General features: G+C 39.7%; 1 protein-coding gene across 1 annotated transcript in view; it reads right to left on the bottom strand.

Annotated features, from left to right (window-relative positions):
- RELN (reelin) overlaps nt 1–16391 on the bottom strand; it is a 375213-nt gene that overhangs the window by 36742 nt on the left and 322080 nt on the right. The window contains exons 45-48 of the mRNA XM_006140794.3: nt 11226–11366; nt 9815–9992; nt 7278–7471; nt 2988–3244 (exon numbers count right to left, since the gene is read on the bottom strand). Of these exons, the coding sequence (XP_006140856.1) occupies nt 2988–3244; nt 7278–7471; nt 9815–9992; nt 11226–11366 (770 nt within the window). The remainder of the gene's footprint in view (nt 1–2987; nt 3245–7277; nt 7472–9814; nt 9993–11225; nt 11367–16391) is intronic.

Genomic DNA, 16391 nt, shown 5'->3' on the forward strand with positions numbered 1-16391 from the left:
AGCTAGTTACACTGAAGTTATGGTAGTATTATTAAATAGTTTATAATGCTTTTTATAGCTGTACTATATAGTTGACATATACAAATTTCATTGTATACATTTAATATGTATAATCTTAAACAGTTTGGACATATGTATATAAGGATGATATCACCACCACAAACAAAGTATCTCCACAGACTTCCCTGTGTATAATCATGTAATATGCTAAGAGACCCATCTTCACCTATTATAAAGTGCACAATACCATATTGTTAACTGTGGCTACCATGTTTTTCAACAGATCTCTAGACCTTATTCATTTTATATAGCACTTTATACATTGAAAAATGATTCCCCATTTTGTCCTTCCCCAGATCCTGGCAACTGCCCTATTTAATTAGATAAGCAAATGATTCTGGGGGGAGGTTCAGAAATGACTTGAGAAAAATTAAAACTTTGCACTGTGCAATCTGCTAAAAATACTACATTTAAATCCTGAATTGTGTAGCCATATTTAATTTAGTAAAAATTAAATTATTATGAAGAAAATATTTCAGGAACTAGGATCATCTATAAAACACCACTGTTATTAAACTCATCTCAGTAAAGTTCTTAATATTTGATTTTTTAGGTATGGATACTTAAATATTCTAAATGAATACTTCTTTAAATAAATCTTGACTTCTCTTCCAAATCAGATCAATAGTTACACTTTGAGGAAATGTGCTCAGTTTACAAAACCTACTTAAGGAATAGATTTGGAAGAATCTAAAGAAAACTTAAGCAGTAGGAGTAGGAATTGATTAGTGCAGAGTGTGTCTGACATGTTGAACTTTTCTCTCTCAACACACGCACGCACATACACAAACACACACATGTCCCTCATATAGTTTTATCTCAGAAAGGTCAGAAATTTTTAAACATACTCATAATTGCATCTAATTAGTGAAATACTTTGCTTTTATAGGCCCAGTTTATGCTAACGGTTTCCTGGTTGGATCCAGCACTTAGTCGAGAACAGGTACGGTCAGAGCTGTGGTGCCACCATGCAAACAGTGGGGCCGATGGCTCCAGAGGGTCCAGAGAAGAGACCAAGCTACTTAATTGTAATTCAGCCTTCACTCATGTGGTGTTCTTCTGAATGTGTCTGAGTATAATGTGTGCTTGGAGAGCAAGCAGTTTACCTCTAGGACTGCTACTATTAATACAATACCATTGCAGTCTACGTTTTTTTTTTTTGAACTTGGAACCACATTTAATCCTATATCACAGACACAGGACTCAAGAGTCAAAGTGCACAGAAATTTGAATTTCAATAAAAATATTCTGAGTCAATTTATTCTAGGGTACATATTTCATTTTATGCTGGGACTTTGCAATCCTGATGGAAGAGGACTTTTTACACGAGGAACTTGGAACCACATTTAATCCTATATCACAGACACAGGACTCAAGAGTCAAAGTGCACAGAAATTTGAATTTCAATAAAAATATTCTGAGTCAATTTATTCTAGGGTACATATTTCATTTTATGCTGGGACTTTGCAATCCTGATGGAAGAGGACTTACATGAATCAACTAACTCATCGATCTCTTCTGCAAATTAGAAACTAAGTTCTAAACCAAATCTATGTAAGTAAATCTCAATAATCTTAAGAGAATAAAACTACTTGAGTAATGAGGGACATTTTAAGCTTTTCCTATATATTAATAAATTATTTAATGAAATTAATTAACCTAAATATTTAGTAATATCAAATGACATAATAAATTATGATGAAATATTATACAGTTACTAAAATTCTTTTTATTTTTAATCTTTTTTTTTTTTTTTTTGCCATAGGGCATATGTGGTTACCAGAGAGAGTGAGAGGGAAAGTGAGAAGATAACCCCCCAGGGGGAATGGCCATGCCACAATCCCTTCTCTTCCATTCTCCTGGGATCTTGGGCATGTACGCACATGCACTTGGCATGATTTTCAAGCTACCAGGTCTGGGACTTGAATCATGGTCTGCCATGTGGTAGTCCAGTGCCTTAACCACCACACCACCTCCTGGTCCCTAAAATTCTATTTTTAAAGATACTAAAGACATGATCAGGATTTAATTCTAATTAAAAATATCAGGCTATAAAATATATAAAATTTAAGTTCATAATCTTGTTAAAAATATGTTTATATAAATAATGTGTGGATCATGGCATTAAGACTCTCTTAAAGATGCTTATCTTTCTTTCTCAAATAATAAACTTTAAAAATGCTTATAAAAAAGCAAAAGCAGGACCAGCAGTTAGCATAATGGCTATGTTGCTGGACTCCCATGTACCCGACCACAGTTCAAGTCCCGGACCCAGTGGCTTAAATTCATGCTGGGCGCGTGTGCATACATGCCCAAGATCCTGAGAGGAGAATGGAGGAGAAGGGATTGCGGCGTGGCCATCCCCCCTGGGGGGTGATTTCTCGCTTTCTGTCTCTCTGGCTTTCTCTTTCTATCTGACAAGTGCATGCTCCCTATGGCAAAAACCTCTCAAAAAAAAAAAAAAAGAGATCCCTTCTAGATCACCAGCATCACTGAACACTACCCTTGAGAATGAAGAGTAACAAGCAAGACTCAGGACATGGTGTGAAACATGAAATGCCATCTCCAATGTATTAAACACACAGCAAACCAAGCATTTGTCTTTGTATTTGAAAGCAAGTTGGCTTTCTACTTGAAGTAAAAAACAGGAAACACAGAAGTCAATGTTTTATAAGAAAAAAAATTATTCTGTTAATAAAATGATCAAATGCTATTTTCTTAACACACACTAGCTGGCTTGAATGAAAGAGAAGAGTTTGTGACAATGTCAACTAGGAAGATGAAGACAGATAAAAGGAAAATACTCTTTTTCAGTTTTACGTCATTTGATCATTTGAAAAGGTTCCAATTTCACCCTTTTGAAAAGACCCAAGTCCACATGGCTGTGTTTCTACTGGAACTTTATTTAACAGTAGTGAACAGCTCACCTGTAGTTTTGTCCTCCATAAACATGTCAAAAGCAATCCTCCCAACAGGGCCGGCATCTGCGGGAGAGCGCTCATGCTGGGGCACTGGGGCGCTGCTGAAGGTGTCCAGCATGACAGTCCTCTGGTCGGCAGAGCCTGAGATGAGGACATTGTCAATGGCCCAGTCATTCTGGTCTAGGCCATCATGTCTTGGCTGCCACCAGCGGAAGCGAGTAGCCATCTCTTTAGCATCAGGGGGGAGGAGAATATTCACGAATCTATAAGAAAATAAATAAGGTGAGGTATGAGAAAGCTTCGTTGGCTATCTCACAGGAGTAAAAGATTTACAACCAGAAATAAGATCCCATGATGGGTGAGGAGAGGATACATGCACACATGCCTGTCATGCATAATTTTTAAGTAATTTTTAAAGATTTGAATTTTAAAAAATAAAAAAATATCACAATTAATGGCTGGCTCTGTAGTCTAGTAGTTAAGGGAATCAGATCCCACATAGCTGGGAACCAGAGGTTAGCATAATGGCTATGTCGCTGGACTCCCACGTAGTCGACTGTGGTTCGCGTCCTGGACCCGGTGGCTTAAAACTCATGGCGGGCGCATGTGCGTGCATGCCCAAGATCCTGAGAGGAGAATGGAGGAGAAGGGATTGTGGCGTGACCATCCCCCCTGGGGGGTGATTTCTCGCTTTCTGTCTCTATGTCTCTCTCTGTCTGGCAAGCGCATGCACCCTATAGAGAAAAACCTCTCCAAAAAGAAAAAAAAAAGATCCCACATAGCTGACCGGGGTTCAAATCCCAGGCTCAGTGGCTTAAAAACCATACCAGACAAGTGTGTGTGTGCGTGCTCAAAAGATAGGATGGAGAAATAGAGAAGGGACTATGACATGATAACGCCCAATCGGGGTGTTTTTTTTTTTCTCTCTTCCTCTCTCTTGGTCTGTCTCTGGTGAATGCATATACTCTCTAACAGTTAAAGAAAAAAATGGAACCATGGTGACCTGGCTTGATTTTATAAAGTTTTGGTAGTCTCTAAATTGGGAAAATAGAATGTGAACATAATCATGTGCCCTGGAACTATGTACTTCAACTGTCTATAGGCAGGTCATAGAGGACCCCACAGTTTTCTTCATACCTGTGGGGCATCTGTAGGCCTAGAATACCATATCCATGTTGGTAGGGCAGCCATTACTGACTTTTTCTTTGTTGCCTAGGCATTAGTTTCACCTGTTTCTTTTTCCAGGAACCTTTTCACTCTATTCCCTTGGGTGCCAGCAGTTGGTTTAGAATATGGACACTGGATTGTGGCAGGACTCCTTTGCTATCCCTGACGCAGTAACCAAGGATGACATGGAAAGACATTATTCTATGGTCCAATGTGATTCTAATCTAGAAATAAAGTCTAAAATACTTCCTAGTCACAATTATGTATTAATACCCAAGAATGTATCGATTGTGAGTTTATATTCATTATTCATAAGGTCGGTTGGGGATTTTTTTCCTGCATTTACTGTTCTCTGCATAAAATATCATGTTTTTACTTGTGCTAATCTACATTTGTTAAATTTCAAGGTCACCTCTTAGAGTTAGCACTCCTGGATGGGCTCGATCAGCCCAAGGACATCCCCTAATGAACCTGTAAGTCTTAAGGCTTCAGTGACAGTCACTTTGGTTTTGTTCTTTCACATTAAAGCGGTTTCTTAGTTTCATTTATATAGTAGTGCTTTGATGATTTCATTTTCCTCGTCTTTTCTCTTTTACGTCTTCCTTGAGGTACAGTGGCCACATTCCTGATGGGGACTGATCAAGGTTCGTTTAAGGATAGGATGCTTTTAGTTAGATTTCCAATACTTGGATTTTAAATACTATTTTCATAATGTTAATCATTTTGTGCATCCTCTGGAACATAAGAGATTATTAGGACATAACAGATTTTGGTCGTAGGGCAGGAAAGTATAGACTGTGAATCCTGGACTCTGACCTGTGTAGCCACTGGCAGCTTAGAGACCATCACTTTTCTAGGCAGATCTTCCCCAAACTTCATTTCCTCATGCATCTCAATTTGGAGGCTCATTTGCCTCCTGCTCTCTCTTTTTCTGTGTGTTCACCTTGTGAGATCGTCCTATAATTCACCTCCACTGATTTGCCATTCTTAATTGACATTTTAAAAAAGTACTTAATAACATCTGAAAGCTGTCAGTATTTGAAGGGATACACAATCACACTTCCTCATCAAGAATAGTAATTTTTTGATCTTTATTTTTCAGTTCTGACTTTAAAATGAAATCCTGGACCACATTTTTACTAGGGAGTAGAAATCTATCTAAGGCTGCTTGAAAGTCTAAATAAATTATGACTGCTGTTCCTACCTCAGTCAATGTGTTTCTCCTTCAGAGAACTAAAGTAGATTAGACAGTTATGCTTTTACCCTACAGAAACATTAATTCCTTTCTCCCTATATATTATGCAGTTAAGTTTTCAGGAACTTAAATTGAGAGTCTTTATAAATTCCTCCATGAAGACTAAGGAAACAGTTAACTGCTGGTCTCCTACTAATAGATGAATACAGTTTTCACATTATTACACTGAGTACCACTCAGTTTCCAGTTGGGTTCCTTTTTTGTGTCTGACTTTAATGCAAGGGCAGGATTTAACATTTCTGCTAGTGGCAGAGATTGCTAGTATTTCCTCAAATGCCATTCTCCCTTTTGTCCTTCCTAATGGAAGCCCATCTTTTTAATCGAGGTGACTGGTCAGCTGGAATAAAGACAACATATGGGCGCTTCCTTGTATGTGGGTGTGACTATGTGAGTAAATTCTGACTACTGGGATGTGAATGAAGGTATGCATGACTGTCAGGAAGAGTCCTTCAAGGGAGACAGCATACCCTTGCCCCATCCTCTTTCCATGGCTGCAATGTGGAGGTGCTGGCTCCCTTTTGGGACCATGAGATAGAAGTCATGTGCTGAGAGTGGTGGAACAAGACAGAAGTAGCCTGGGTCTCTGGCTCTTTCAGGGCCACTTTGGGGGGTGGGATATAATTTATATGAGAGAGTGAAAAATCTTTTAAGTTATTTCAGTCATTTATAGCTGAACTTACTCCTTTTCTTAGAATTACTTTTTATTTACCTTTATTTATTTATTTATTTATTTATTTATTTTTAATTTGATCAGATAGGGATGGGGGGTGGTGTGGGGGGGGAGTAAGAAAGCAAGCTGCCAGGTCTGGAACTCAAACTGCGATCAGCCATGTGGGAGTCCAGTGTTCTTAACCACCATGCCACCTGCTGGCCCCTATAGCTGAACTTATTCTTAACTGATACATCAAATTTAAATGATCATTTATAAGATTCTTTCTATTTTACTCAATCTTTAGCCTGTAGCTGACTAGTCATACATTAAAGATGGTCTATGATTTTTTACCAGTCAGTATTTCTTTCCTCTCCTTCTCTCTCCAGCGCTGGCCTTCTTTTCCTCTGCCTCTCTCTCTTTCTCTTCTCTTACTTACCTTCTCCCTCTTCTCTTCCTCCTACTTTAATGAATTTTCCCTTTTCCTTTTTAACAACCTTTTGGGCTTTTTAATTGGTCACCTAGATAGCTTTTGGTCAAACCCTAACCCTAACCCATACATTGTGTTTATTCAAACTTTTTAAGTAAAGGGTTTTAAAATAGACTCTAGGCTTCTTAAGACTATTCATATCTTATTGTGTTTCTTTCTTTAGTAGCCTCAAATTCTCTAAAACTGAGAAAAGACTATATAAACACCTATTTCCATTTTCCCTAAATGTGGAATTAATTATCATATACTCATAAACTTACATGAGTTTTCCACTGGGTTTTTCACTGTTGACATTGTGATAGCATACTTCATTTTATTCTGGGATTTGAAAACCAGTTGTTCTTAAAATAAAAACTCAAACCAGAGGGCCAGCAGATGGCACAGTAGATAAAAGCTCTGGATTCCCACATGGCAAACTGTTGTTCGAGTCCCAGACCTAGCAGCTTGCTTTCTCACTTCCCCTTTCTCTGTCTCTCTCTCTCTGGTAAAATGAAAAATAATAATAATGACAAATGGAATTAAATAAATAAATCTTTAAAAAAACAAACAAACAAAAAACGTAAACGAGCTACGTATATAGCACAGAAACCTTTCTTCATGGCAATCTCTGAGGCCTCATCTACTGAGGAGTTAAGTCTGAGATCCCCTTCGGTACCCTGAGACTGACAGCTGGAAAGCCTTATCAAGCATCTGCCCTCAACGTTCTCATTATTAGAGATAAAAAAGAATACAAACCCAGGTTTACTGTACTGGTCATAGAAAATTTCCATGAGTAGGTTCCAGGTGATGCCTCCATTGACAGAATATTCCAAGAGAACACCTTGGTTACGGTTGTTTGGAGTAATCAGGCATCCATACATGAAGTAAAACTGGATAAACTCAGCATTAGTGAGGTTTAGATCCACAGTGACTAATAATCGACTGCAGCCCTAAGGAACAGAAGAAGAATGACAAAAAAAAAAAAAAAAAGTGTTTAGAATACTTGATTGCAGATTATAGTGGTTCTCTGGCATCCACCTTTTTCATATTTCTTTTATAACGCAAGTCTCATGGTATCATAGCACTGATGCTTTTATCATCCTGCTTATTATGCTAGCTCCTAGCACTAGCATGGCGCCCAGTATTCAAGGCTTACTTACAGGGGACGAAGTAGTCTAAGAGTTTCTTCTACTTTTTAAATTTTTTTAGTAAGTGAGATGAGATGGAATTAAAGTAACTGTCCTATATTTTTATCAAACAATTTCCAGGGGCCAGCAGGTGGCATAGTGGTTAAGTGTGCTGGACTCCCACACGACTGAGTGTGGTTTGAGTCCTGGATCTGGTGGCTTGCTTTCTCATTCCCCTGTCATCTTCACCTGACTTTGTCCCTCTCTGGTCAAATTAAAAATAAATAAATAAAGTTAAATAAAAGTAATTCTTTAAACATTTAAAAAAATTTCCAGTTGTTTTGAGATATTTATTAGGTTTTTAAAAAGGTATCTCAGCTGTTAATGAAATAATAGGTTGAAATATACTACATTAATTTGAAATTTAAAAAGGACTACATCTAATAATTTCAAACAATTTAGTTATAATTAGAAAAAATAGTTGTGTTGCATTTTGTTTAAACTTTTATAGCAGAGTTTTATGTCATTTATATTAATTCATTAAGTAATGCTGATAGGTAGATATTTCTTAGTTGAACATATATAGAAAACCAGGATCCTTTGAGTTGTACCTAAGCCAGAAAGAATATCCTGAATACTGTGTTCTTAAGGTTGATGACTATAAGAATCCTATATGCTGTGTGTTTTGTTACTCTTGGGCTAAAATACTGAATATAAATAATATACTTCACTGGTGGCAGCTCCACAATGCAGTGGTTAAGTGCTGCACAGAGGGAAGCTGGATCCTACAGGTCTGACGGGGCTTTGTGTCCTGGCCACTAAGACTTGAAAAATTTGCTAGGTATGTGTACGCCCAGGATCCTGACAGAATGGAGAATTGGAAGAAAAAGAATTGCAGTGTTACTGGGCCTCATTGGGTGGTTTTTTTTTTTTTTTTTTTTTCCTCTTGTCAGAATTTTGGGCCTGCACACATACGATTCTGGTGAGATACTCAAGCTGCCGGGTTTGAGACTCCAACTGCACAGTTGGCCATGTGGGATCTAGTTGCCTTAACCACCGCACCACTGGCTGGCCTGAATATGTTATTTTAAGAAACTTAATTTGCTGGGACCAGTGGATGGCATAATGGTTACATTGCTGGACTCTCATGTAGATGACTGCTGTTTGAATCCCAGACTTGGCAACTTAAAACTCACGCCGGGTGCATGTGCGTGTGTGCCCCAAATCCCAAGACGGGAATGGAGAAGGACCTGCAGTGTGGCCATGCCCCCTGGGAGGGGGGTGATTTCTCACTTTCTGTCTCTCTGTCTCTCTGGTGAGCACACATGCCTTATAGCAAAAATCTCTCTCTCAAAAAAAGTTTAATTTGACTACCTAGTCATGTTACTGGAGAAATTGTATTTTGTTTTTTAATTGCCAGAGGGTGTGTGTGCATAGAAGGAGAAGGAGAAAAACACCTTCAATGGGCATGGTCACTCCACAATCCTTCTTGTAGAGCAATTGTATTAGGTCATAGAAAAAGTCATGACATTTTTTTGTTTTTGTTTTTCTATGCAAAAATCAATCATGACCCAATATTTTTAAACAAAGTCATTCTTGATTGGCATCAAAGTAGAGTGACCACAATTTCTCAGAGAATTTCCAACATTTCTGTTGTTAGTCAAACAATAATATACTATAAACACACGTCTAGTAATTTCTGACAATTATTCTTTCTTGAAAAATTTGTAAAAAAGATTAATTGTTGATAATAAATTCAGTAACCACTGAAGCTCACTTTCCAGATTTTTGGCTCCTTAAATTGCAAATCTGTTGCAAGTTTGAGTTTACAAATTAGAGCCTGATCCAGATAGAAGCCTGCACATGTTACGTATGTGTTCTAGTCCAGGATAGAAAATCATTTATGTCTTTTTAAAATGTGCACTTAAATGTTGCTCTATGCTGACACAACCTTGAATAATTAAGTTGTCTCAACTGATTTGTGGTAGGAAAATACTAGAAAAAATCAGTATGTTCTGATTTGTTTAAAGTTGCAAGTTCAGATCAGGACTGTTTACGGTAACTAATTCTGCTTCTTGCTTTGCCCATTATACTTCACAAAAGACTCAACAATTTGGGGGGAACCTAGAGGTTACAGAAATAAATAACCAGCAGGCAAACACTCACCCCACTGAAGTGGAGAGCCATTCCTGAAGCCACAGCTCCACACACGGTACTCAATTTCCCTCCGTTCACAGTCAGCCAGTTCTGGGCAGAAGGAGCGCGATTGAAGTTGTCTTTGAGTTGGGTTGGAAGGGAGGTCTCAGGCTCATCACAGTACAGGCCACCCCACAGCTCATCACAGCTGGGTGTGGAGAAAGAGAAAGGAAAAGTCAACTTCAAACCAAGCCCCGCAAAGGTGTTCTCCAATTAGCGAAGCCTACTCTTTTTCCTCTTCTAGGATGATGAAAGGTAACTGATTTTTACAGAGCTTGCCAGAATTCACCTGCTCTCCTTAACAGTGCTTTGGGTTAGAAATAAACTGTGAATTAACTACCTCCAGGCTTTCCTAAAGCAGCAACTTGGGGTTATAGTTGGAGACAATGAAGCAACTTCAAAGAATTTACTAAAGCCCGATCTCTACATGACACAGCTCTGAATTGCTGATAAACAGTTCCAGTCACTAAAGTAAACTGTAGGTCCTAATCATTTACTAGTCTTTTTAACAGAGGCATTGGGCCAATTAGGAACTCAGGAGGCTGTGTTTTCAACAGCAGAAGATACTTGGGACGATAACTGTCATCTTTGACCAAAGGAAGACTTCCCTGTTTAGGGGGAAGGGGCTATGAATGCAGAGTACTGTGGGGGGCACAGGGGTCTAAGCATCATTCTGGACATGGGGTAGAAAAACTAATCAAGGGAAAGGCATCCCGAGTGTGTGGAGATTAGAGACGAGACTACAGGATCTCTACTCACACCTTCATCTATACCTTCCCATCAAATGGCATAATCTCAAAATTAAGCAGAGTCCTAAAGTGCATGCACATGTGCCTACGTGTGTGCGCACGCGTGCATACACACACACACACTTGCTTTATTTAGAGTCTTCTCAAGATGGAAAGATTCTCTAAAAATTATATATTAAGCCTCACCAACAAATATACCTGATAAATTGACCAGGCGTTTACAGGACTACCAATTACACGATGACAAATGTGTATCATTACATATATTTGGATGTTTGTGAGAAAAATACTTATGATGTATTCTTTTTGTTCTGAACATACTGAACTCCTGAACCTCTTCTAATGTCTTTTTCAAGGCTCTAGTGTATCACAGAAACACACAAGGAAATAAAATATAGGCAATTGTAATTCAGCCTTCTCCTGAAAAGAAAGCTACTGTGAGTTCCTAATCTCTAAGCAAGAGTGAAGTTGCGATATCCATCAACTCCGAAGTTAGCTTGATGTTATATTTCAGGAAAAATGTATAGCCCAAGGCAGCATGGGAGTGATTAAAACACCGGTTTCAGAAAAATCTCCTAGAAGGAATGTGAGTCAGGTGCTTTTGATAGAAGGAAGAAAAACAATTTACTTACACACAGTTTCCCTGGATGCACCTCCCATGGCCACTGCACATGTCTATGCAGCCGTCCCCGATATAGACGTTATCTATTGCCCACGTCTGCTGCTTGTCAAAAGGAGCTGGCTGATGCCAGCGGAAACGAGTAGCTTGGGACCTTGGAAGAGGAAGAGAATTATAATGAAGGGTGGAGGGGGAAAGACAATGTGTTCTGGTGTGTTTGAATGAGTGCTGGAAGGAGCACAACACGAAAGCAGGAACACTTTCACTCCTGTTCTGAAAAGCATGTTCATGATGGCGATATTCCGTGCCGAACCTTGGTTAGCAAAACCAGGAACAACCAAACGGTAGTAGCTTGATCATATACTTTGCCCAGTGATCTTTCTGAGCCTGAGAAAGCAGACCACATCAGAAGCCAAAACGAATCCTTAGACCAGAAGCCTTGGGGGAACAGTAAGGCTGTTCCTGAATTCTGTGTGGGAACCCTGGGGACTTGACACTGGAGCTGCTGCTGTTTTATATGGGCAAATTAGGAAAAGATGCCTGTCCTCGGGCAGCCACAACCCTTCAGCATTTGACTTGAGAACAGAACATGGCCTGGAGTTCAGCGTCCCATTTGTGCATGAAAGCCAGGTGTTTTAGTGCAGTGAGCACAGAGGTCCGCCTCACATTGCACTTCCGAGGAACTCTCCCATTGATTTAAGATGGTGTGAGTGTAAAGCAGGGGATCAATGAAACTGTAGTAACTGACACAGAAAAGAGAGAAGGTATTTGATTTTGATTAAAATCTATAGAAGTAAAACCACAACAAGGTCTTCCCATAGCAGAAGTAGAAATACATTTGCCTGGGACCAGCAGTTAGTGTAATGGCTATGTCGCTGGACTCCCATGTAGTTGACCGCGGGTTGAGTCCCGGACCCGGTGGCTTAAACTCATGCCAGGCGCGTGTACATGCGTGCCCAAGATCCTGAGAGGAGAATGGAGGAGAAGGGATTGTGATGTGGCCATCCCCCCCAGGAGGGGGATTTCTTGCTTTCCGTTTCTCTGTCTCTGTCTTTCTGGCAAGCGCATGCACCTTATGGCAAAAACTTCTCAAAAAAAAAAAAAAAAAAGAGTTATATACTTGCTCATTCCAACAGTTTTGGGGAATATCTTGTTCAGATACAGAAAGAAATGTATGTTTTCAGAGACACTAGGTGGCAGTAAAATCCAATGTCTGAGACTCAAACAAGTTGGGCATTAAGTTTTGGAGAGGATCATTTGTGATTAAGAGTCATTAAGAGACTGGTAATTATTTGAGGACTATCTGTTTTACGCAGGGCAACAGGCCGAACAGCACAAGAATCTTCTATATTCTAACTGGAAACATTTATACAAAGTTTAGAAAATAGAAAAGAAATAGACTAGGACTAAAATAGTCACTCTGAAAATAAATATTTCAGTCTAATGTCCACTGAACATCTATGCACAAATCAGTTTCTCCACACTCCTTCTTCGTCCCCACTAGAGCCATCTCTGCCTGACACTCTCCTGTCACTTTCTATTACATTTAACTTAAACTCCAAGCTCTGTCCTTGGGGTTCACGAATCTCTGCCTAAGCTGGGTCCTCTCCTCTTCCGCCTCATCCCCCAGCCACTCACCTCGGGAGCACTTGTTCTCTCAGTTTCCAGAGCACCAAAAGCCTCTTTCCCACCTTTCTACCTGCATAGTTTCTCTCTCTCTCTCTCAATGACAGATCCTGAGAAAAATTTTTATAATGGTATTTCTTCCATGTTATTCTCTGTTACACCAAATAGTTCCTTTTCCTTTTATAGTATTTATCACACACTTACAGTTCTACATTTATTTGCATACATATTTGATAAATGCCTGTCTTGGAATAGTCATTTATCAGGAGGGTGGGTTGATCGCTTGCTGATCAACATTGCACACTCAGTGTACAGCCTCTAGCACTTGGTAGATGCCCAGAGGCACAGGGAGCTGGTATCTAGGGGCTGCCACTACCACAGCAAGCAACACGAAGATGCTCCCTCAGGAAGTGCACAACACAGAGGCTCTGCTTGTTTTTTTTTTTTTTTTTCAAGTTTGTTTATTTATTTATGAGAGAGAGAGAGACTGATTAATTTTTGACAGAGCCTCACATGTCACAATCCTCCTGCCCCTAGTCTCCCACTTAAGTAGCACTACAGGTAAGTGCCAGCGTGCCCAGCCTGTTTTAGAGCAGGTCAAGAACCAAGCCTGGCCTCCCATGTAGTCCCAGTGTCTGAGTAGCACTGTCTTATAAGCATGCACCACCATGGCTGAGCCTTGTACAAGGAATTACTTGTAATGACTAACCTGATTAATAGCTATGCCCATTTATGGGCAACAACACCTTATACATAACATATTTCCAGAGAACACAATTACTTGGATTCTGATAACTAGCCAGCATTTATATATTTATTATATCTCTTTTTTAGACTATAAGCTTCCAATATTCTGCATGGAATTTCTCTGTATTCTTTCAAGAAATATTTGTTTTTATCCTCAGTGCTAATAGAGTTAGTAAGAGATACATTTTCCTTGTTCCCCTAACATCTTATACACACTTCACCAAAGTCCTTATCATCTTGTATAAAATGCAACTATTAATACATAATTTCCACTGTCAGATTATTTTTCTTATTTATCATTTTACTGTTGGTGGCACTGATAAATGGGGCTTCATGAACATTTCCTTAAAGAATAATTTTTAAAGAATTACTTATTCTAGTTTATTATTATTATTCTTCAATCTGATCAAAGAGAAACACACACACACACACACACACACACACACACACATACACACACACACACACACACAGAGAGAGAGAGAGAGAGAGAGAGAGAGAGGGCAAGTTGCTGCCAAGTCTGGGACTCGAACCGCAGACAGCCATGGAGGAGTCCAGGGCCTTGACCACCACTCTGTCCTCCTGAAAGAATATTAACATGACAGCAGTGAAGATGCTCAGGAAGAGTCAACTAAGAGATATCCTACAGAGTGGATGGGTACATTGGTGGATGGGCAGGGACTGGGGTCAGCTGTGGAGGAGCAGCGACTTGATGGCTGGGATTGAGGGAGGAGAGTGTCCCAGTGCATTGAGATGGATAAGCGCTGCCCAGCAGGTGGTGGCTTTCGGATCCATCGGTTGTGTTTAATCAGTCTGAACAACTACTTAGACTGTGCAGAACATTTCAGAGCCAAAGGCATTGTCTAGATGGAAAGCCTTTATAAGGACTTCCAACCCCGACATATTAGGGCTTGTGCAACTCAGGAATTCCACAGGAAAGGAGACAGCAGGAGACCACATGAAGAAGCTGCTGAAGCTGGAGTAAAGACAGTAAAGACAGTGAGGCCAATAGTAGTAAAGATAGTGAGGCACTGGTAAATTCTATGTCTCTGGTGAGTAACAACATACACAAGAGGGTTAAATGGTTAAATCATATGACTTCTAAGGTCCCTGTGACAATGTGAGGATTTTAAACTCTTAGAATTATACTCCTGGTAATTATGTACCAATAAAAACAAGGGTACACTCACATACTTTCCAATGTTATAAGAAGAAGCTATGCTATTTATAAGGGGGAACTGTAGTAGAAGTTAAAAATGAGAGTCTGGAGGTTGACTTGCCAGGACTTTTTATTCCCAGCCCTGTCATAGCTTCACTATGCAAAGGTGCCAAATCATACTTGTTTATGTGCTGACACTTTTTCTTCTCTAAAACTAGGGAAATTCTACTTTCCACCTCACAAGGGTGTTGTGAGAATTAATTAGTTCGTGTTTACCAAGACCTACGAGTGTCTTGGTGGAGTCCCTCAGCAGGCGTCATCATTTATCCTGAAGCTTCCTTGTAATCTTGGCCACCACCAGCTGCTGCTTCTTGGAGTTGAGGGAGAAATGGCCCCAGAGCAGATTTCTCGTTGTTTTGTACCCTTGAAATCTTCCCCCTTGTTTATTTTCTGAATTTGTATCATCTCTTCTCCATCTACAGCACATAGTAAATGCCACCTAAGTGTTGTTTAATACGTGCCCATTGCTAAGCAGTGAAAATGTTACTCCTGATAGCATAGTTGCCATGGCTGATCTCCCCAGATGCCTTCTCCTACAGTGCCTTGACACCTTTTCATAAATTTCATATACATTTCAGAGTTTTTCTTTCTAGAATTATTCTATTTACCCAGAATGTTTTTCAAGTAACTGAGTCTGGGGCTCAAACTGCAGTCGGTATTCTAGGATCCAGTTACCTTAACCACCATGCCACCATCTGGACCCTGTGAATTATATTTCAACAGAGCTCTTTGCATTTTTTTTTACAGGTTTTTGACTTAGGGTATATGTGCACACCAGAGAAAGAGAGAGAGACAGAGACAAAGACAATGACAATGAGAGGAAAAGTAAGAAATCACCCTCAGGATGTATGGCCATGCTACAATCCCTTTTCCTCCATTCTTCTCCCAGTATCTTGAGCACTCATGACTCCTGCCTGGCATGATTTCCAAGCCACTGGATTTGGGACTTAAACTGTGACTGGTCATGTGGGAGTCCAGCAAGGCAACCCCTATGCCATCTGCTAGCTACTAGAGCTGTCTTTTTTTTTTTCTTTCCAGTGAAGAATATTATCTACAAAAAGTCACTGTTAAACTATAGGTTTTCCTCAGGAATCCTAATTACAAAATAAACTGGAAGTCCCTTGTTTACACAGTAAATAGGCAGGAGGTCTTCTGGGATCTAATTTGTTTGTGGAATTAAGTCCAGATAAGCCTGCCCCTGTGCTGAGGTACCTGAGAGAACTGAGGAAGGAGGAAGAAACCATCCTCACAGGCTTGGCCTCGCCTTCCGCTGGCATATGAGGTGGTGAATAGCGAAGCAGCAAGGTCATTATCTTCACTAATCCTTTCTGCTCCAAATCCATGCTCTTTTAGAGCAGAGCACTCCTAGAATCATATCCCAGTCTGTAATGGCTACTGGATTAACAGCCTTTTTCAGGGACAGTCTTTATATATGCAGGGACAAACTATAGAGCTGTATGTTAATTCAAGGTTTATGCTACTGAGACGATATGCCTCAGACCGACAATGTTTCCCTATAATTTATTTAGTATTTTTGCTTTCCTGTTTGTATCAGTCCATAGTGAGTGCCAAAGACTCTGTCTCTGG

This window comes from Tupaia chinensis, unplaced genomic scaffold, assembly GCF_000334495.1.
Source record: "Tupaia chinensis unplaced genomic scaffold, TupChi_1.0 Scaffold000044_1, whole genome shotgun sequence".
In the NCBI taxonomy this organism is placed as follows: domain Eukaryota; kingdom Metazoa; phylum Chordata; class Mammalia; order Scandentia; family Tupaiidae; genus Tupaia; species Tupaia belangeri.